Raw genomic sequence first — 23,603 nt, 5'->3', positions numbered from 1 at the left:
TCTATAACTTTGAGAGAGAAACCTCCTTGGGCCGAAATTGGGACCAAACTCCCTAGCTTTGGTCCAATGTCCTGTGTTGTCATTTTTTATTCCAACAAGTTGAATCTTGCATCTTCATCTTTCTTTCTTCTTTCGTGCATCTCCTTCAGGGAGCAGATATCCTCTATATGATTCTTCCTCAAACAATATGAATAGAAGGCTCCAAGAACGGTTGGTTGTTGGGTACATTCAGCGGCTAAATGTCCCACTTAATGGCACTTTCCACACCATGTATTAGAACACATCATATCTCTCCCACCTTGTGAAAGAGCAAATAAATTGGTGGTATTCACCTTCAACATCTGCAGTTGTTCTGTAATCACATCCATAAGCTCCTTTTTTTATGCTTGCAAACTGAATTGGATAGGTAGTCCTTTAGATTTTCACCTCCTAGAGTACTTGTAGTAGGATTTTGGGAAGCTTTCATAATCATTGCATAAATTGGTTGGGTTGATCCAGAGGGCCATGTTCCTAGCATCAACTTTATGAGTTGCTCAAGCTTCTGCCCACTTGGTGAGGTAATCTATGGCAATGATGATATACTTGGCTTGGGAGTATTGTGCTGCAAGGCTGATTGAACCAATGAAGTTGATTCCCCATTTCTTGAATGGTTGACATGCGATCAATGGGGTCAAAATTCATTTTGTCCTTATGGGTAGGGACTTTGATTCATTAGCACTCATCACAGTAATTCACAAACTTAGCTGCATCATGGAATAGCGTTGGCCACCATAATTGAGACTGGAGCACCTTGCATGCTGTAGCATCTCCATTGAAGTGCACTCTAGCAATCCTGCCATGTGCTTTCTTGAGCACATGATACATTTTGTTTTACAAGACACATCTCCTTAATAGTCCATCCTATTCTAACCGATACAATTGACCTACAATCAACTGATAGGGTTGGACCTTCAAGATTAGTCTTTTTAACCTATCTTTTTCTATGGGTTGTTTTGGCAATCCGTTCTTGAGGACGTGGACTATGTCATCTACTCGATATGGCGTGAGGTCCACTCTAAACAAATCTTGTTTCACTAGAAATTCTAAAAAGATGTGCATCTGGTAGGTCATCGCACTGATTCCCTGTCCAGCAGCTTCTCCTGCGGGTGTGCTGGACATATGATCTGCTATATAATGCTATTTGACCTTGAGTACGACTATAACAAAGTCAAATTCCAATAACCAAAGTAACCGTTGAGCAATGCGTCTTGTTATGCAGGGTTTATTCACAAGATAAAGCAATGCTTGATGATCCATAAAGAAGATGAAGGGTGTCACTAGAAGATATGTCTAAATTTCTTTACAGGAACACCATGCCTAACCCTTCCCTCTTTGTTGTGGAGTAGTTCATCTCTGTCTTAGAGAGTTGTCTACTAGCAAAGCTCACTGGATAGTCTAGGTTATGTCCGCTAAGTTGGCACAACACACCCCCATGGAAAATTTTGATACATCAATGTGCATGCAAAAGGTAATGGACCGATTTGGGGCTCTTGAGATAGGAGCTAAATTTAGAGCCTATTTAAGCCTTTCATAGGCATGTTGACATTCTATGATCCACTCAATATTATCAATAGGTTTTACAAAGGTCTAGCAATCAATGCATAGCTCAATACAAATTGTTAGTAGTATCATGTGTGGCCTAAGAAACATTGAACTCCCTTGAAGTTTGTTAACCCTCAAACAAACAAAGGTGGAAAATTCAGAAAAGCTGAAGCAGAAGAAAAGGCCAAGGCGAAACTGAAACAGAAGAAGAAGGCACACCAAGAAAAATCTAGAAACACAAGAAGCACAGAAAAGTCCTGAATAAGGGAAAAAGGCGCACAAGGAAAAGCACAAGTCAATACTCTTGTAAAAGAGCACAAGCGCATCATGTTTTGATTTAAGGAGCGCCAGGCTCTCACCCGTGCAATTTGTAAAGGTAGATGGGATGTAGGAAGGAAGCTAGGAAGATAGGAGGACAATGGAGAAAAGGGCCTAGGCCATGGCCGGCCATGTAAAAAAGGGGATAAGGGGATGACCACCCAAAATGGATTTAGGGTTTTGTATATAAGTTGAAAAGTGAATGAGAAGCTCATTCTTGTGTATAGCCAAAAGTGGCTCTCCTCTTCCTCTTCTTCTTCTTGCTTACTTGAGCTTGTGCTTGAGAGAAGGAGTGTGAGAGTGTGAGGAAGTGAGTGTGTGAGGGTGAGGGACCGGGGAGGAGAAACTCTCCATCTTCTCCTCTCTTCTTCTCTTCTCTTCTCTTCTCTTGTCTTGCTCACGGTAATGGAGCTTGGAGCATGGAGCTTGAGGATGGAGCTTGCTTGAAGCTTGCACTTGAATCGTGGAGCTACCGGAGTGCGCAGAAGAGGAGGTAACTCGATTGGCATGGAGGTAAGCTCACTACACTCGTAGATATGGATGGCGCATTGGCTATGTGAGAGGTAGCCATTAGTGCTCGGCTTGGAACGCTTGAAACAATAAGCGGTCTGTGGGACTTGGTGGTTGAGCGAAAGCTCCCACATTTTGGTTCCATTGCCGGGACCAACGGATTCAAGCCTTGAGTAATTGCGCGCTTCGAATCGAGCATTGAAGTAGGGTTTTCCTCGAACTGATACTTAAGGTAGATAGGTAGGAAGGGAGGGAGTTTGAAGAGGTATTCGATCTCCTTGGCAAGTAGGTTTTTTTTGTTTTGGACTTGGGAAATCATGAGGGAGTAGTGTAGGTATTTTTCTTATCATTTTTTTTAACATTTAGGAAGGATAGGAGCAAAACATTGGAGCAAACAGTAGGGTTTTATGTTGCTATATAACAGGCTAAAACAAGGAAATAGGGGCACAAGTTCAGATTTCTGGCTGGAAGAGTATGAGGGACTAACTTGTAAGGTCACAACAAGCTGGGATGGGGCAATAAGAGGCCCAGGGAACTAGGAAAGTCCCCATTTGACATCCTACCTTCTGAGAAGGGAGAGAGCGAGAGAGAGAGAGAGAGAGAGAGAGAGAGAGAGAGAGAGAGAGAGAGCAGTGGGGAGACCCTTGAAGTGCCGATCGATTTGAGCACCACAGTGAGTCCAGGTAAGTATGGCATTTCCTTGTATTGCTTTGCATCTATTTGGAAGGCATGGCACGATTCCGTGGAGTAGGCGTTGACCTTGAGGCATCACGCGCAACCCGAAAATTGGATCACTTTTCCTATCCGATTCCTAGAATCGGACCAGTCCCAAAATCGGACCACCTTTGCCTATTTGATCGGACACTCGACTATCCAATTTTGTAAATCGGACACTCGGACCCTAGAAATAGGACACAAGGAATTGGATGGCTCAAAATCGGATGCCTGGCAAAATCGAACATGACCAAAATCGGACCATTGGGCCACAACCCAAAATTGGATGTCTGATTCTACTAATTGGACTCCTGAAAATCGAACATCTAAGAATCGGATAGAAAACTGTCAAAATTGGACAGGTATCTAGAACATAAATTTTGACGCATCTAAACCCTAAAATTGACCCCAAAGGCTATGAATAGCTGAAGGCACATCACAGATCCATCACTGGGCTGAAACTTACAGCAAATAGTTTAAAATTTGGCTATAAACGGTCCTCCAAATTGCGCATGGTGTTTATCGTAACGGCCCTACGGGCCGGGGGGGACTACATAACTCGAGCCCCCACAGGGGGGCTCTACCCCCTCCGCACCTCCCCCGAGTAGGTTGTAGAGAAAACGTGCGTCGTGACAGGTCCTCCAAATTAGACCCTAGTGTAGTAATGGCTCTACACGAGCATGGATTCTCACTTGCAAAAGAGCAACCAAAAGCCCCTACCGGAACAGAGAGAAATAGAGACCCTAGAACATCAATGGGCCAATCTAGCCAACAAGGGCAAAAAGGCCACACTGCAAAAACACATATGTATTGCATACAGATTGCACCTGTACCTTTGGGACTCCTGCGGGGCTGTCATTGCGTCCGTGAAAGAGGCGGGAAGGACTGTGCCAAAGAGCCGTTCGAAGTCTTCCACAAGCTGGAGATACTATCCGGGGAATAGTAGGGTGACCGGATGTCTAAGGAAACCCGTTGTGGAGCGCAAATGCCTCTGCTGTGAAGCCACTGTACCAGGGGACCATATGGATGACCCCCCTCATGGAGGCATAGGGTGAGCTAGCCAGTAGCTCACATGTTGTGTCTGCTGAGGTAAGTCGTACCATGAAGATCCCTTGACTGCTAAGAGGTATTTGGCATGTAGTTTCTAGAAACTAGGGCCTTGACAAAAATTCACATAGCTTCCTATTTCTCCAAAAATAATATCTTGTTGCATTCCACCTAATAGGATACCCTCCAAGATATCTTGATAGGGTCTTCAATACAAAACTAGGGAACTCTGCATTGTGCCTTGAGAACTTGTGGTGGAACGCAATGAAATTTGGAAAGGTGAGGTCTTTGATGTAATGGCCCAAGGCAGAGTCCTTGCCTAAATCTTCCTTCCATTTGCCACCTGCACGACCGATGAAACCATCTTCGTACACAACAAGCTAAAAAATAGCAAACATACCTAGTGAGTCTTAGGAAAATTTTGATGGAAATCAACATGAATGAACATAGTTTGTGAAACAAACCTTCTGATTTTCATGTGAAACAAGCAACTCCTCACTCCATATTTGAATGGATGATTGGTCGATCTACAAGGACTTAGGAGTCAAGCCCTTGCTTGATCTGGCCAAGTGAGAAACATTCAATTTTTTTTGTGTTGTCTCGAACTCTTCCTCTGAAGGAATGGATGACTCATATCGGAGTGCATCCTTGTATATCATAGTCAAAGTCTCTGCTATGGAGAGATATTCCATTTCCTTGACATTTGAATCCACAAGCAGATATTTATCCTAATAAGATTAGAATTTGTTTCTAGATTCTGTGCAATAATGGCTAGGCAGCAGTCCTCCTCTATGATGTTAAAAAGGGCCTGGATATCGGATAGGAGAGCATACTGCCTTTTGCCAATAGGGAAGGAGGGGAGCAAAGCTGTGAGAACTTCACCAACATCCTCCTCAACCTCTTGCTCAACAACGGAACCCACCACCTCTATGTTCTCCCTTCTCAAAGCTTCAACATTGAGTTGAGCACTTTGATTCCTCTTAGTGGCCACATAAACTGGGCTATGAAACCTCTTGCACTTCCTCTATCTCCACTTCATAGGGATGTTGTGTATTTTCTAGGTCTTGGACAAGCTCTTTCCCTTCATCCCCTAGCAACACATGTAAAAAGCATACAAACCTGTGAAAGTACTTGACAAGATGGCACTTTTGATTGTGTGCAAGGCACTATAGATCTGCCTTCTTCATGCCCTCAGGAACCCCTAGCACTACCCTATAAAAGCTTTCGTGGATGCTATGGATAGCCCTATTCATGATGACTTGGATTCCTTGTTGTCTTCTTCAAGTTCTTCAGTTACAGATGTTATATGCTTCCATGGTGGAAAGCTTGGGCATGTTAAAAGAAAATGCTTTAGGTGGATTAGAGAGCAGTAGAGATAGAGACGGACTCAACATGAGCAGAGAGTTAGAGATACAACAGATGCAGCAGGTGTTACCACTCTTACTAGTGGTGAGGTATATGTGGTTACCCATGATGATGTAGTAGAGCATGTACTCTTGTCATCTTGTTTCCCTATAGCTTACTTGCTCACTATTCACGCTTATGCCTTTGATTGGCTTTTGGACTCTATGGCATCTTGTCATGTTACCCCTTATAGAGCATGGTTCTCTTCTTATAGGGAGGTTGACGGATGTATTGATTTGGGCCTTGAGCAATCTTATGCTATTGTTGGTACAATGGACATACACCTAGCTTTGCCTAATGGGACTTCTCTTATGCTCAAGGATGTTTTACATGTTCCCATGCTCAGTAAAAGCTTGATTTTTGTCAGCCAATTGCATGATACAAGTTACTCCCTTTCTCTTCAAGATAGGTCATGGAAGATCTGTCGTGGTTGCTTGGTTTTGATCAGAGGTTCTAGATTTGGTTCTCATAACCCAGTGCATGTCTCTTATGTGGGAGATTCTATGGTTGCAATTATTCGGATACCACATGCATTGTTATGGCATTATCGCCTAGACCATATGCACCACAAAGAGATGGAGATCTTGTCTCGTTCAGACTCATTGCTACCTCCTATGTCACATGCAGATCTTGATGCTTTCCTTGATTGTTCTTATGGTCCTTGCAGAGTCTCTTTGGCTCATGGTGATCATGAGAGGCATGATCCTCTAGATCTTGTCCATTGTGCAGTTTATGGACCTATGCCTACCCAATCACTCGGTCGAGCTTTGCATTTTCTAACCTTCGTGGATCATGCGTCCCACCGTGTTTGGGCTTTTCCCTTGGTACGGATTGAGGATGCCGCAATTATGCTTGACAGGTTTATGGATTCTGTTGGTTGTAGACCTAGGTGATTGTAGATGGATTATGAGAGTCATGCTATCTCTCCTAGCTTTCAGTCCTATTATTAATAGTCTGGCATTGATTTCTTATGTCCACGGTATTACGAGATTGCTCTTATGACTACAGTCTACTTACTTAATAGGATGCCGTGTTTGACTTTGGATGGTATTACACCACACGAGGCATGGAGTGGCATGAGACCCTCCTATGATTACTTGAGGATTTTTGGCTGCCATGCATCTGCCAGTATGCCACATGAACCTATGTCACGCAAATGCATGTTCCTTGGTTATGGAGATGGTGACTTTCAGGCCTACAGATTATGAAATTTGGATGCCCAGCAAGTTATACACAGTCATCATGCTATCTTTTATGAGACGCAGATATCTCTCAAGCCTCTTGATGCGTGTTTAGTATGCTTTATGGTTGATACTACAGTTGTATGTCAGTCTTCTGCTTCACTGAGGCTGTATATTATCTTGAGACCCCGTCCGGGATGTTGGCCCTTCTTCTATGATTGACCCTAGAGAGACTATGTGCTCTCATCTGTCTCCTATGCGCCACACTGATGCTATGTGCTACTCTGATGCTTATGCATTACAACCTTGCACTCATGAGTTGTGCTTGCTTCATGAGAAGCATTCTTGGATTTCTTCGTTGTATGGAACTAGGGGATTTCTTGTCTCCTGGATGTCATGGACTCGAGGATGCTTGTCTCTTCTTTCGTAGAGGTTCTCGCTTATTGCATAGCTCAATTTTCATTGGGTGTTGGGTGAGATGTCATGATCCCTCACATGTTCTCTTTTTTCTTTTTCCTTTGTTTTCACTCCTCAGCACATTGGCCTTTTAGTGGGAGGTTGTTGGGGTAAAAGGCCACTGGACCTACCATTGGGCCTACCCATGTACATAGACTAGCCATTCTTTATTCATATATAATACGAAAGTGCAATAAGGCTGTCAATTACACTAGGGAGAGCACCTACATTGTGTGTGCTCTTCTCTCCTACATCTTTCTCTTCACCGTCTCCACTACCATTGCATCCCCTTCATGATTATGGTTGTGAAGACTTTGGTATTAACTACCATTGGGTATATTGATAATGATGATGAACATGAACTTCATGATGGTTATGATTTGATGGATGATGGATATGATTCTGGGGATCTTTGTTCCTTCCCATTTGACCTAAGTGATCAAGATTATGATTTTGTCGACAGTTTTCTTACTCTTGATCATTATTATGATGGTACACCTTTTGATCAAGAGGTTATGGGATGGCTTTTGCACCTTTGTTAGGCCAACATCTATATTGGGGTCCAAATCTTTAGCTTTCAGAGGTTTATTTGGCTTAAAACTAGTCATTTTATCTCTTGTTCCACTACAAACAGTTTGCGGATAGCTTACATATTTTGGCTCAATTTCAATTTTGATTTGATTACAAAGGAGCAATGAGTTTTCTTTTGACTCATAGCACACTTGATTTGGATATTCCCATCAAAAGATATCTCAGTTTTACTATAGCATGGTTTGTAGTAGACATCAAGCTGTCGATTATTTACAAGTGTCTTTTCTTGGAGTTATGGTGGTCAGCTAGTTCTCAGTTTGATCAAATTTTTGAATGGATGTCCATATGGTTTATTTGGTTTTCCACTTCTGATTCCATCCATTTTTTCTATTTTTGTAGCCACTTGTAAGAAAGTACTATTCTGATTTCCTTTACATTTAGCCATTGTAAACAGTCACCAATGTTTTTTAGGACAAAAACTTCTTTTGAGTGGGGATGAAATGTAAGAGATGGAAAATAGGGTACATAGGGGCATGTATAAAAGGTGAAGGTACTAATCATTTTGTAATCAGTTTTTGACAAAGTACAAGTCCTTTCTTGCTTCATCTCTCTCCTTAGAGCTTTCATGGCACCTTCTTTCCTTGTATGTGTTTCTCTCTCTTCTTCTAGTGTTTCTCACACTTTTCTTTACTTTCATTCTCTTCTTGCAGTCTTTCTCTCTCATTCAACAGTCTTCTTTCTCTTGTCCTTCTCTCTCCCAATTCACTTCATGACAAGTGGTAAATGTAAGACATGGGAAATAGCGTACATAGGGGCATGTATAAAAGGTGAAGGTACTAATCATTTTGTAACTAGTTTTGACATAGTACAAGTCTTTTCTTACTTCATCTCTCTCCTTTCATGGTTGACATCTTCTTTCCTTTTCTCTATTTCTCTCTCTTCTTCTAGTGTTTCTCACACTTCTCTTTACTTTCTCTCTCTTCTTGTAGTATTTCTCTCTCATTCAACAGTCTTCTTTCTCTTATCCTTTTCTCTTCCAATTCAATTCATGACATTTATAAAGAATAATATTCACTTCTCTACTTATATATAGGAAATTGAAAATAATATGAGTTAAAAAAATTTATACAAAAAAATTAAAAATAAAAAATATAAATGAAAGTTTTTAAAATACACATCAATGTGTATGTGAGTATGTGTATATCTTTTTGTGTATATATACAAACAATTATATATGTAATTTATTATAATAATACTTTTTATATTATATCAATAAGTTTTTTTGATACATAAAGTTGAGTTATAAAAATTTAAAATTTTATTAAAATTTTTAATTCTATATTAGATGCATCAAAATAATGATTAAGTATATATTTTTATCACAAATCAAAATGAAAACACATTATATTTTTACTATTATCAATATTACTATTTAGTATGTAAAATGAAATTATTATACAATCTTAATAATTTTATTCAACATCATATACACGTAAGTTTACATTGGAAAAGTAGTGAATAATTTTTTATTTACATATAATTAATAAAAATATCAATATTAAATATTTTTTCAAATAAAAGTTAACCTTTAATATCATTAATATATATTGATCTATGTATATCATAAAATAATAATGATTATGAATTATGTAGTTTTTAATATCAAGTTTACATTTTATATTCTATGTGTAACTAAGTACAAAAAATAATAAAACTTAAATTTGATTACTCATATTACACTAACATTTGTGTTTGCCATGTAGAATCTACAAACATAAATCGTATTTTTAGCATTACATTATCATTTTTGCTTGATATGTATAATCTTGTTTTTTTTCAAATTAAATAATGTTCCATTTTTACTTGATACATAAAAACAAAACTGAAATAAGATACTTTCTACCAAAACCTAAATTTTGATATTACTCCTATATTTTATTTGATTTATACAATGAAGTATAAGACATTAAAAATCTTAGAAACAAAGTTTCAATTTTAAAATACTAAAGCCAAATAAAAGTCAAGTAGGATCTAATTTCTAACATCATATTTGTATTTTGTTTCATATGTACAATGAAGTAAAAAGAATTTCTAATGTTGGTCACATAAAAAGATATGGTTTGGTTTCCCATATTTTGAATCCTTCTTTGACATTTGTAAGTACACAATGATTGCCAATATCTTGAACAAACATTTCATTTTCTAAAAATAATTTAAATATTTTCATTACTACACCATCTTCATAATTACTTGGATTTGTATAAAAATAAATATACATACATTCCTCCCAGAAGCAACATATCTGTAATATGATCCATCCTAATGCATAAACATTAGATGCTTTTGAAATTTGGAATGGAACTTCCATATTTCTCCTAAAACAACAATCTAATAATAAGCCTCCTATACGAACCTTCTACATATTCTATTTGAAAAAAAAGGAGTATATAGTTTTAGATATATTTCCTTTATATGTCTTTGCGTAATCTGTTTCATTACTTATAAAATTGGGAACACATTCAATATTCATGATGTAGCACACTCCAAAATTTCCAGCTACAATCTTTTCTTTAAATTTGATTGCGTTGTGTAGTAAACTCATCAATAATGTTAATTCTGACATTCTTACTATATTTTCAAGATGGTTATTCCCAATATCGCTACATGCACAATCAAGCTCATTTTTGTAAAATGCATCATTTGCTTCCTTTCATTTTTTGTTATGTAATATCAACTTGAAGCTCTAATACTCTTGCCTTTTGGGATCTGCATATGTAATTATTCCATGTATCATCCACTGCTTTAATTTTGATACATCTATACTTTTTGGAACACTGCTACCAAGACTTATATATGCTTTTTGTGTGTTTCCATCAACACTTTCTAATATTTCTTGAATCATCTCGATTTGTAAGGCAAACATAGACGATATTTCTTCGTACTTTTTTTACTCCAATCTTCTTAAGGTTTTCTTCAATAAAAATTCTTTGAACGTTATGTATGTACACATTATTGCTAATTACTTTAAAATTTTCATCAATGCTTTGCTTATTCGGATAATATATTATTATATATTTGATAGGATTGATGACAAATATGGCTTCATTATAGATTTTTTTGCATAAACAAAATCATATAAACTATTCAACAACAAATCTCATATTACTTTAACATAATCTATCTTTAAACAATAGTAACAAACAACAAAAAAATCATCAATATAAAAAAAAAATCTACTTTTTGATGATCAATTTCATGCATAAATTACATATAACAAAAAACACAAACAAATTAAAGCAAACATCATCGTATCGGCCCATGGAGTTGCACATACTTGACGATAAACTAGATGAAAATCCATAACAAAAACACAAACTTTCAATATTATAGAAATATTTATACTATTAAATCATTAATCTTACAAAATTTTTATAAAAATAATAATTAATATAAAAATATTAACATTTAAAGATTACACTCATTAAAAAAAATCTATGGTTTCTAATCTTGTTATATCTATATCTTTTATCTTTCTCTCTTTCCCTTTCTTACACACTTATATATTATCTAATACAAGAAAAAATATAAAGTTTACCAATTAAAAATTAACAGCAAACATAAATATATTATAATACATTAATATATTATAAATATATTAGTTTGGACCAATTTTGACATAGTACAAGTCTTTTCTTACTTCATCTCTCCTTTCACAGCTGACATCTTCTTTCATTTTCTCTATTTCTCTCTCTTCTTCTAGTGTTTCTCACACTTCTCTTTACTTTCTCTCTCTTCTTGCAGTCTCTCTCACTCTCTCTCTCATTTAATACTCTTCTCTCTCCTATCCTTCTCTCTTCCAATTCATTTCAAGATATTTACAAACAATAATATTCACTTCTCTACTTATATATAAGAAGTTGAAAATAATACGAGTTAAAAGATTTATATTTAAAAAATAAAAATAAAAAAATGTAAATGTAAGTTTTTAAATACACATCAATGTGTATGTGAGTATGTGTATATCTTTTTGTGTGTATATACATACAAATATATAGGTATTTTAATATCATAAAATAAAGCTCGATTAAAATATATCAATGAGTTAAATTTTACTTTTCATATTATGTTAATATATTTTTTTAAATACAAAAATTTGAGTTATAAAAATTTAAATTTTATTAAAATTTTTAATTCTATATTAGATACATCAAAATAATGATTAAGTTAAATATTTTAAAAGAAAAAATTAATATAAAATAGCAATCTTACATTAATTTCATATACATAATCAAGCATACAAATAAAAAGTAAAAGAAATTATACTTTTACTATTATCAATATTACTATTCAGTATGCAAAAATGAAATTATTATACAATCGTAATAATTTTATTCAACCATATATACAATTAAGTTTTACATTAGAAATTTTGTGAATAATTTTTATTTATATATAATTAATAAAAATATCAATATTAAATATTTTTCAAATAAAAGTTAGCATTTAATATCATTAATGTATTTTGATCTATGAATATCATTAAATAATAATGGTTATGAATTATGTAGTTTTTAATATCAAATTTACATTTTATATTCTATGTGTAAGTAAGTACAAAAAATAATAAAACTTAAAATTGATTGCTCATATTACACTAACATTTTTGTTTGCCATGTAGAATCTAAAAACATAAATAATATTTTTAGCATTGCATTATCATTTTTGCTTAATATGTATAATCTAGTTTTTTTTTAAATTTAAATAATGTTCCATTTTTACTTGATACATAAAAACAAAACTGAAATAAGACATTTTTCTACAAAAACCTAAATTTTGATATTACTCCTACATTTATACAATGAAGTATAAGACATTGAAAATCTTAGAAACAAAGTTTCAATTTTAAAATACTAATGCCAAATATATGTCAAGTAAGATCTAATTTCTAACATCATATTTTTATTTTATTTCATATGTACAATGAAGTAAAAAGAAATAAAAAAATTTACAAGCAAGATTCTATTTCTGATGTTGGTCACATAAGAAGATATGGCTTGGTTTCCCATATTTTGAATGATCCTTCTTTGACATTTGTAAGTACACAATGATTGCTGATATCTTGAATAAACATTTCATTTTCTACCAACAATTTAAATATATTCATTACTACACCATCTTCATAGTTACTTGGATTTGTATAAAAATAAATATACATGCATTCCTCCCGAAATCAACATATATGTAATACAATCCATCCTAATGTAAGAGAGGGGAAATAAAATAATGAGGATTAAATATCAGCTACACTAGTCGGTATAAAAGGTATAAGGGACTGGATTTTTGAGCATCAGATTATAATAATACAAGTCTCCTTCATCTTCTCCCTCTCTCAAGCTTTCATGGCTATCTTCTCTCTCTTCCTGTCTTTCTCTCTCCTCATCACTCTCTTTCTCTCTTCTGCACTTCTTCTTCTCTCTCTTCTGCAATCTTCTCTCTCCTCTTTCTCCCTCCCTAGTCCTCTCCATGACAATTGGTATCAGAGCATAGGTATTTGGTCATTTGTTCTTTCTCTTTTCTCACATCTAGTTACATTTTACAAAAAAAAAAACCTAGTTTAGATAGGTACAGCAGGGACAGGAGCTATGAGGAGCAGTGATGGAGTACCACAAGGGGATGGCAGCTTTCTTGAAGACCACACAAGCTATGGAAAGAGGCTTGGAAAAATTGGAGGTAAGGGGATTAAAATGGCAATTCGTTTTCAATCCCTCATCAAATTTTAGAGATAAACTTGCTAAGAAGGACTCTCAGGAGTTAGTAAGAGATCCATTCACAGTTACTTTTGAAAGGAGGTCTTCTCTTTCTTCCATGTAGGCTTCCTTTTGGAGCTTCCGTGGACTACCAAGCCAATATCTTTTCATATCTCTTAGACCTTGCTCCTCCCTTGCAAATGGGTATTGCCATGGCTTTCTCCATTTAATCTTGAGTGTCTGGAGTGCTGGTTGAGGGTGTGAAGGTCCCAAGAAGAATGAGAATTCTGTGAAGAAGATATCAAAGCTAAGGGTGTGAACATCCCAAGAAGAAGAAGAATTTTGTGAAGAATAAATCAAAGCAAACTGTGTGTTGTCTTCGTCTGCTACAAGAGACTATGACATCACCCATTTCGACTGAGGTGTTGACTGTAGTCTACTTACTATAGCTAGAGCACTATTAATAGTTGCAGGAGACAAGATTTGACCCATTTGTAGACCACAATGATGCATCAGACTCCTGGTCTGCCCTAGTGTTGCGAAGTGTTGTAGAGGGTAGACCCTCACCAAATTGAACTTGTTCTACCATGGCACGCACCTTGATAGCCTCCTTTTTGCCCAAGATACTCTACACATCACCTCTTGGCTCTCTGCAGGTCTTGCTTGTAGAGCTTATGCATGTACCTATGTTCGTTCTACCTTCAACAAACTTTCCCTCTTCTCCTCAGTTGTAGCCATTTTTTGGCAAATCAATGCTCTGAGTGCCTCAACCCATTCTTGGTCCTTGCCCTCTTGTGTTGTTCATAGATCGAGATGGTTTGCAGCAATTGCCAAATAAACACAAGTCTGCTTGCAGAGGGCAGATGATTGGATTTGCAAGCGAGCACTACTACTCAGCATCTTTCTACTCGAAAAGCCAAATTTGGATACCCGATTAATGACAATTAGCATGAAATAGCATTCCAAATACTCAGCTCTACGATTTAAAGCTGCACGACGCCTATGATACTCAAGATTTAGATTGTCGAAAACTTTTTTTTAACGGGACATGGTCATGGAATACACAAGCTTTTACAACAAGCATGATGGCAAAGAGCACTCTACAAATGGAAGCAGTATCCAAGTAAGGTCCATAGGTCAGGCTTGATATCCCACATATTGAATACACACAAAAAACGGCCAATGATCTGTTAAGAGATAAAAGAGAAATATTAATGAGAGAAGATTGGAAACTATAAGTGGACCAGTCATAGTTAAGCTTGAAGCATGAGCTATAGCATGTGAATGTTGAAAGCAATAAGCACAGAGCTACAACATCTATCACATACACCAGAAGGGAAGCTGATAACAATAGCAATGATGCTATTACTATCAGCATGAAAAACACAGTCCTGAAAGCTCTCCTAATAGCCTTTGCACCCACGCCAAGCAGATAAGACTGTTCACTGGATAGCTACTTCTTGATGTGATGCAGGCTTTGAAAAGCTCCATGCAGGCAGTGTGCATGATGTAGAGCCATAGCTAGCTGAGTCGGCAAGCTGCTTGAAGCAATCAACTTGTGACAATTTTGAATGAGAACCATGGTGCTTGTTATCTGGTACATCAACAACATGGATGAAACAGTTGATACAGGATTGTTGTTCCTTGATGATGACATTATAGACATATAGTCTAATGATGGCATTGCAAACATATACTCTAATGCTAACATTGCAGACATGTACTTTGATGGTGACTCCGAGGGCACTGCAGACATACTTGATTCAGATTCTGAAAATAGAGTTAGTATTGCTGGACAGGTGTTTGCAAGCTAAATAAGTGTCATAAGACTTCCTCATTTGTTGTATCATTAGATATGCTTGAATCAATGGTTCATATGGGTAGAAGTAAAGGCATGAAAAACCCAGTTAATTCCTGACTAGAAACTGAAATAGATGTTGTTGAAGCTCCTGGAGCAAGTGGTGCTACTGGTCCACTTGTTGCAAATGACATATCAAATGTCGCCCATGCAAGTCTTTAATGCATCAAAATCAACTAGTACCTCATCTAAAGCTTGAAGTAGTGTCAGTAAAAGATCCTCAACCCCTTTGTCCCCCTCCTTGGGGCCCCCACAGAAGATCACTTTCTCCATTAAAGCGGGCTTGGGAAGAGTTCCATCAAGTAGGACTATCCGATAGAGATTCCAAAGGTGTAGCTGCATGAAGACTGAATCATCTAGAGAAAATGCAAGTTTGTGTGGAAGAATTCGTTGATGAAACTGTTGCATGAGAAAATGGCACTTCTACATGTTGTTGAATAGAAGTAACATTTGTTTGCAAAGCAATCAAATTGCTTTGTGTGAAAAGTGGCATACTATTCTGATGCAATGTGCCCATGCTAGTACCTTGCATACCACCAAGTGAAGAAATACCCTGTACAACATTGAGTGTGTTGGATGTACCAGTATTGGTGATGTTCTGCTGTAGTGAAGCAGATGCATTGCCTTGAAGCATTAGCAATGAGGTGGTTTTTGCTGGGTAGATTGTTGTTGTGCGGGTGATTTCTGAGGACCACCAAACAATTTCCACCAGCAGGAGAGGGGCCTACCTAACAAAGATGATGATGGGTCAATGAGATGTTTGGGAAGTCAAGGAAAACATGCATATTTAGCAGCTCACTAGAATTCATCGGAATGCCTATCAAGAAGGCTTCAAGATAATGGGCTTTCACTCTTAGGAGGTCGAGAATCCTTTATACAATAGCAATCTTCATATTCTAGTATTAAGGGACTTGAGCATGAAGATGTGAAAGATTACCTTGCATATGAAAGCAGAATGGAAATACATGTTATTTAGTGGCAGATATTAAGTTACTAAACTTAGGCAAGGATGCTCCAAATACAGATGAACGGTGCAGCTTGTTAGAGTTAAATAACTTTGCAGTTTCAACTATGCAATCATGCCATGTCAGCAAGTGTTGCAATGGATATATAAAAGGCAGTTCTGCACCTAACAATAGGGAAATAAATGATTTCAGTGTGTGTACTGAGTTTGCAATGTCTATTAATGATTGTTGATGATCCAATATAGGTTGTACTGCAACTAAAGCAAATCCCTGAAGATCTCCTATTGCTTGCTAGCCTGTTCTGGTCCACATGCCTTAGCAAGTTCCAATAAACAACTTCTCCCAGCAGCCTTTTGGACTTCTGAAGACTTATCCTGCATTGATAATGCCATAGGTCTGACCAAATGCAAGCTTGATGCAACTGCAAAATTAACCAGTAGATTGAGTTCTTGAAATTCACAAGCACAGACAAGGACATGAACATTGTATCTCTTGTTTATAAAGCTTGGTACAAGAACCACGAGATACCTCTGCATTCTTTGAGGATTCATGATCACATGATATTGTTGTAGCTGGCTTCTTCCATGCTTCGGAAAATTCTAAAAGCAACTTAATTACAATGGCAATTGAGATAAATAGCTCTAGCTCTACTAAACAAGGCTAGCTTCAAACACAGGCTAATATTGATAAAGTTGGAGCTTTAATTGATCGGTATATTGCTCTTATGAAGGTGGATAGAGAAAAAGGAGCAAGACTTGAATCAAATATGGATTCTCATCACCCTAAGTATTATCAACAACATGATGAGTATTATGGTCATGATGAGTATTCTCATGGGCATTATGCACCCGATGCTTATGCTTACGGCTAACATGTATATGCTGATGGTACACACTATGATCTACATGCATCTTATGAGTATGGACAACAGCAACATGCAAATGAACATGCATAGTATGCAAGTATATCTGGACATCATGTTAATGCTTATAGATATGATGTACCATGTCATAATGCAGAGTATCCTTCCATTGAACCTTGGCAATAGAATGGCTATTATGGGCAACATGCTTATGCTAATGAACATCCACCTTTTCAGCAACATATAAGTCATGATTATACATGTGAACCTTCCTTAATTCAGCAGCCCAATTCTTATGGACATGACAATAATGGCCATGCTTATCAGTAGTCTTCTAGCTTTGATGAGAAACAAGTTCATAACTACCATGGTATCCTATATCCCAATCAGTTCATACCTCATGATCACCCAAATGTAATTTGGGGTTCTTTTCAAGGTGTTGATGATGAAGAAGAGAGCAATGAGCAAGCTGAATAGCAAGAAGGGGATAATGAGCAACGTGATCAACAAGAAGATGTACACAGTACAAAAAATCATGTTGAGATGATGAAGGAAAATCATGCTGAGATGATGAAGGAAATGAGTCAAATGAGAGCCACCATGGACACGCTTAAGGCCAATATCTCTAAATGGTTGGAGATTCAACTGAAGGGAAAAGAGCAAGAAGACCAAAATGTACAAGAAGGGAGCATTGAAGAGCAAGATGTACAAGCTCATGACATATCAACTGAAGAATCACATGAGGCACTCATAGATGTAGATGGTTATGCTAAAGGTTTTAGACTCTTGGAGAAACCTCATGATGACCTTCTTGAGCATCGATTTATACTTAATCAAAATTTACAACAGCCATTGAATGCATTTGATAATGAGTACCTTGATAATGGTTATGATGACTGGTATATGTTTGATGATGTAATACATGATTTGGGCATACATGAAGATGAAGATGGCATTATGCTTCCCTATGATCTGGGGGATTATGGATGTGATTATGGACTTGATTATGAGGATACTTCCTTGTATCCATTTGACCCGGGTGGACTAGAATATGTGGTGGATGGGCATTCTCTTCTTTTGGACAATCTTTATGATGGAACACCTTTTGATCCATGAGGTTAATGGATTGCTTGGGGATCTCATTTAGACCACCATCCAACTTGCGGGGCAATTTCTTTTTTTGGTAGACTCTTTTGGCTAAAGATTGGTTATGTATGCCATATTTTAGTGCAGGGAAGATTGCAGATAGCTCACTATTTTACGCCAGATTTTACTCTGAACTTTGAATAGCCAAACCCAACCTACATGGGCTGAAAGCACTTACCAAGAGCTCCATTTTGATGTGTAGCATGCCTTGATCGAAGTTCCCTAACAGAAAGTTATCTCAGATTTACTACAACAAGATCCTATAGTAAACAACACGTTGTCCACTCCCTGCAGGCTTTATCTTCTTAGAGAATATGTGTCAAGATTTAAATTTTATCATTCCCCAATCATACCTATATATCATACTTGATCAATGACCCTTTATACATCAACGATTACCCGTCATTCCATCAGATAGCCCTTGTAATGTCTGCCAGCAGAGTAGTACTCTGATAAGCTCCTACCCTATCTTTTTGTAATAAGTGCCCAACTTGTTTTTGAGGGCAAAAACCTTTGGGTGGGGATATAATGTAAGAGAGGGGAAATAAAATAATGAGGATAAAATACCAGCTGCACACTAGCCGGTATAAAAGGTGTAAGGAAGTGGATTTTTAAGCATCAGATTATAATAATACAAGTCTCCTTCATCCTCTCCCTCTCTCTAGCTTTCATGGTTGTCTTCTCTCTCATCCTATCTTTCTCTCTCCGTTAATTCTAGTATTTCTCTCTCCTCGTCACTCTCTTTCTCTCTCTTTTGTAGTCTTCTCTCTCCTCTTTCTCTCTCCCCAGTCCTCTCCATGACACCTAAAGCATAAACATTAGATGCTTTTGAAATTTCAAATGGAACTTCCATATTTCTCCTAAAACAACAATATAATAACATGCCTCCTATACGAATCTTCTGTAAGGTAAAGACATTAGTATATTGTGAAGTGTGTCTCCATTATAAAAAAGGAAAACTGTTTACAAATAGTCGATGTGTAGTAAATCCTATACATCTTACTAGACATCCATGGATTAATTGCATATTCTATTCGCAAAAATAGGAGTATATATTTTTAGATATATTTCCTTTATATGTCTTTGCATAATATGGTTCATTGCTTATAAACACCTTAAATATTCACAATGTAGCACACTCCAAAATTTCTAGCTACAAATTTTTCTTTAAATTTGATTGCGCTATGTGAGACACTTATATATTATCTAATACAAGAAAAAATATAAAGTTTACTAATTCAACATTAATAACAAACATAAATATATTATAATACGTTAATATATTTTGTTTACAAAAATTTATATTAACACAATTTTTCTTTAAAAACCCATTTATTCATTCAATAATATAATCATTTAAATATATACACATACAAAAATTATATTAAATAATTTTTAAGACAAAAATAAATCATATTAATAACACTAATACTTTAACCTATTTACTAATTATAATAAATCAATATTTTGATATAATATACTTTTATATATCTTATTTTTATAATACAAATAAATAATAATAATGGATACCAATAACTTAAAAATTATTATATAATATACCATTTAAATTTAATAACCAAATATAATATTTTATATATAATATTTTATAAAATAAAAGCAAGGCTAATTTCAAAAATATCTTTTGAAAAATAACATTTAATAGATATAATATGTTTATTAAAATAATTTAAGGATTTAAATGTTTAAATAAAATAACAACATACATCAAATAAAAAACACATTATCAAAATAAAACAATTAAAAGAACATAATAATTAATAAAAATACATGTAAATAAAAATTCCAAAAATTTAAAATTAAAACAAGACTAAAGATCAAATTTTAACAATGATAAAACATAATTTAAAGAGTAACATTTTCTCACACTCTCGTACAAAAACGATCCATTGCAAAGAAAACACACAAATGAGTTAATACTTTAATAAATGTAAAAATACAAAATTAAAAAAAGTATATCTATTCTCCATTTTTTTTCATAACTCTATTCTCCATTTTCTTTTCGTAAATCTATTCTCCATATTCTCTCTCTCTCTCTGCCATCATCACGCCGGGGGGGGGGGAGGCGCCCTCTCTCTCTCTCTCTCTCTCTCTCTCTCTCTCTCTCTCTCTCTCTCTCTCGCGGCAATCACCACATAGGCTGCCACCCAGGGGGAGCGGAGGGGCTTCTCTCTCTCTCATCCATCTCCAACATCGTTACAAGACCACCAAGCAGATCAAAGGGAGCGAGCGGGGGGGCCGGGGGTGGTGTGTGGTGGTGGGTGAAGTTCTGATCTTTTCTCTTCCTCTCTCTCAATCGTCGTCTTCTCTTCCTCTATCTCACACGTCTCTTCTCTCTCTCTCTCTCTCTCTCTCTCTCTCTCAGCTACGTAGGTTGCCAGTCAAGAGGGCGTCTCGAAACGAACCGAGCAGGAGCTTTAGACTTTCTCTATCTCACACGTCTCTCTCTCTCTCTCTCTCTCTCTCTCTCTCTCTCTCTCTAAGTCACGTAGGCTGCCAGTCAAGACGTCGTCTCGGAACCAACCGAGCAAGACCATGGCCATCGTACCTCAGTCTTTTTTTCCCAGCTAGCACAAGGACGTCCTCTTACGAGACGGGACCAAAAGAGGACATCACCAAAACGTGCAATAATACAAGCTCCCGCTCGACTAGCTGCCCGACCGCCTCCTTCAATAATGGCTATCCAATCAGGCCAATCACAAACAGAAACCGACGCCTCCCGTAGCAGGCGCAGGGATACCCCTTCCTTCAAGGGCATCCAGGAGAGAGCAGACCACCTTGAAAGCCAGGACCTGCATGATCCTGACAAGACCTGCAATATCAATATTGCAGATTACTTCCTGGAGCTTAATCAGAAGACGGTGCTGGAGTACCAAGACCAGATATTGGATAATGATGATGAAGACTTGTCTGCCCTCTCCTTTGACTTTCTCCTGAATAGCTACCAGGCATCCCTCGTCTGTGGCTCCGTCTTCCTGTCCGTCCTGCAGACCCAGCGCAACTCCTTCAAAATGAGCGAGGCCCTCCGCGATCTCAAGCTCCCTCCTCCGGGGGACGAGGCTCAGCTGGAATATGAGCATGGCTGCAGTAACATGCATACGCAGCGAATTGATTTCCTGTTCGACCAGGACCCCTTTCCGGATTCGTTGAAAAAGGCCCTTGATGAGGTTTATGACATCTGCAAGGCTGCTCGAGAAGATGAAGTGAAGGATAAGAAGGATGCCCTCTGCAAGAGGAAAAGGGTTAGGACTAAGAAGCGTCTGCAGGGGTTGAGGTATAGGTTTCGGTTTGGGCACGATCACAGCAGTAACGGCGCAGAGAAGAAAGAGCATGTGTTGGACAGAATTTTCAAGATAAGGGCTTTGGAGAAGGAAAAAGAACATCTGGACATGCTGACGAGTGAATATTTTGCACTGGAGGGGCAGTTACAAATTCTGAGAGCTGAATCTTATGGCTTGCACCAGCATATACGAAGCAACAATAGCTTTGTGAGGAGGATCCGGGATAGCACACATGATATTGTGTTGATGCAGGAAGTCACTGAGCAACTTTCCAGAACCCAGAAGGATTTCAATGAAACGTGTTTAGGCATCAAAGACGAGGTACTCTTCTTCTTCAAACTCATCAACTGTGCAAGGTGTCTTGTTTGGCGGAAGCTTGCATCTGACTTAGGATTCCCCACCAATGGGTTATGTGTACAATTTCTGAATACTGAACAAGCTGACCATCCTCTGCAGCCTGGACAAGGCTGTTGCTCAGATGTAATCCAGTGATCATGGCTTTAGGAAGAGTCTGCAGATCCTCAAGGTTCTCCTCACTGAATCCCAACTGCATCATATTTCATTATTCTGATGAAGCTGAATGATTCTACTGTCTACATCCGCGCGATACTTATAGTCCATGGACGTTGAACTTGATTGCAAGGCAAGTATGGCAGTACATCGACAGAGTCATAATCGTAAGAATAGGGTAGTTCGTTCATGTCATCCTGCCTGTGATGTGATAAACAAGGGTGTCGGATCACCTTAGGTCAAATTATGGATGCTTTTACTTGAAAAATGATAACCTTGTTGCTTGTAACCCATTAACATCATCTCCATGAGCATCTATCCGATCATATGGTGTATCCTCTTTCATGTAACAGCTGTTGTGCTAAATTCTTTACAGTACCTTGAGTCTTCGGGTTGTTTTGACAAAATTTCCACTTAGTCTTTGTAATATTCAAATGCTTTCTTTAAGAGTCAGAAATTACAATACTGTCATCTCAATTGCAGACCCTGCCTTGGTCATCTATGCACAGATTCTTTGTAGAGCTCTCCCACCTAGGTATACAAGATGCGGTGAGGAACGAGCAATAATGGATATGCGGATCAGGATGGATATTCATGAGGCTATTATACACAGATTGAGCTGGTTGTTTGCAATTGGATTTTGAAGGGCGATAGCAAAAATACCCATGCATTAGAGAAGCTTAGATCGAAGTATCCTTTGCAAGGCTGGTTGTAGGTTATTGTAAGGCTATGTTTCGAGCTTGTTTCAAATTGCTCCTTCAAATGTTGGTTATGGCCATAATCTCGTTTCTTCATTTATAACTAGTCCAGCTCCACTAGGGCCGCGATCAAGTACTGTGTCCCTTAAGAGACAACATTTTTCTTTTCTTAAATCCAACTATAAAACCCCTTGACCTTCATAGTGTTGGATTGATACCATTTGGTTCATGATTTTCAATCACTAGTGATATTGATGGGAAATTCATGCATTATTGTTGTAAAGGCTAAACTAAGTTTGGTTTATCTATTGACTCTATTATTGCAATGCTATTTGCATCCGTGGGAGCAGCAAGGAAGTATGAAGCTTATTTTGCCATTGTCAATTTACAATCATACACCTAGTCCATTGACTTTAGGCTTCACCATATTCCTTGTTTGGCATTTCTTGTTCTATTTGCAAGTCACCCGTGAAAGTTTAGTGCGAAAAAATGATAATACATTGAGCAATTTACATCTTTGACTCCCCAATCCTCACGACACAATGGAACATAGTCATAAAGGAGCTCCTTACTTTCTTTGAGTGTGCTTTTTTATGCATGTAAGAATTTTGTACCCTATTACCCATAAGTCCATGCACATGTTCAAGGAGAGGAGTATTATGGACTAATGAATCTTATGCTTTAGAAACTAGTATACAAGGAGATATCAATATACTTGGATGCATCTTGCAAAAGGAGTTTTAAAACAATTTTGGTCAAGAAGATAATGTGTTGTT

The 23,603-nt window shown here is 37.2% G+C and overlaps 1 protein-coding gene across 1 annotated transcript; it reads left to right on the top strand.

Moving 5' to 3' along the window:
• Positions 1–20,977: 20,977 nt before the first annotated feature.
• LOC148026884 (uncharacterized) lies at positions 20,978–22,485 on the top strand. Its single transcript, XM_087690520.1, has 2 exons — positions 20,978–21,940; positions 22,076–22,485. Exons 1-2 carry the CDS (start codon positions 21,014–21,016, stop codon positions 22,109–22,111), a joined length of 963 nt encoding a protein of 320 aa, XP_087546646.1. The 5' UTR covers positions 20,978–21,013; the 3' UTR covers positions 22,112–22,485.
• The last annotated feature ends 1,118 nt before the right edge of the window (positions 22,486–23,603 follow it).

The sequence above is a fragment of the Lygodium microphyllum genome, chromosome 13 (assembly GCF_053477565.2).
Source record: "Lygodium microphyllum isolate KBCC chromosome 13, Lygodium_microphyllum_v1.1.10, whole genome shotgun sequence".
In the NCBI taxonomy this organism is placed as follows: Eukaryota; Viridiplantae; Streptophyta; class Polypodiopsida; order Schizaeales; family Lygodiaceae; genus Lygodium; species Lygodium microphyllum.
Note: the sequence above shows the minus strand (reverse complement) of the source record. Positions and strands in the feature narration are given on the sequence as shown.

Coding starts and splice junctions, on each gene's coding strand:
- LOC148026884 (XM_087690520.1), top strand. CDS start 21,014: ATGGCTATCCAATCAGGCCAATCACAAACAGAAACCGACGCCTCCCGT. Junction 21,941..22,075: donor GTTTAGGCATCAAAGACGAG/GTACTCTTCTTC, acceptor CATCCTCTGCAG/CCTGGACAAGGCTGTTGCTC.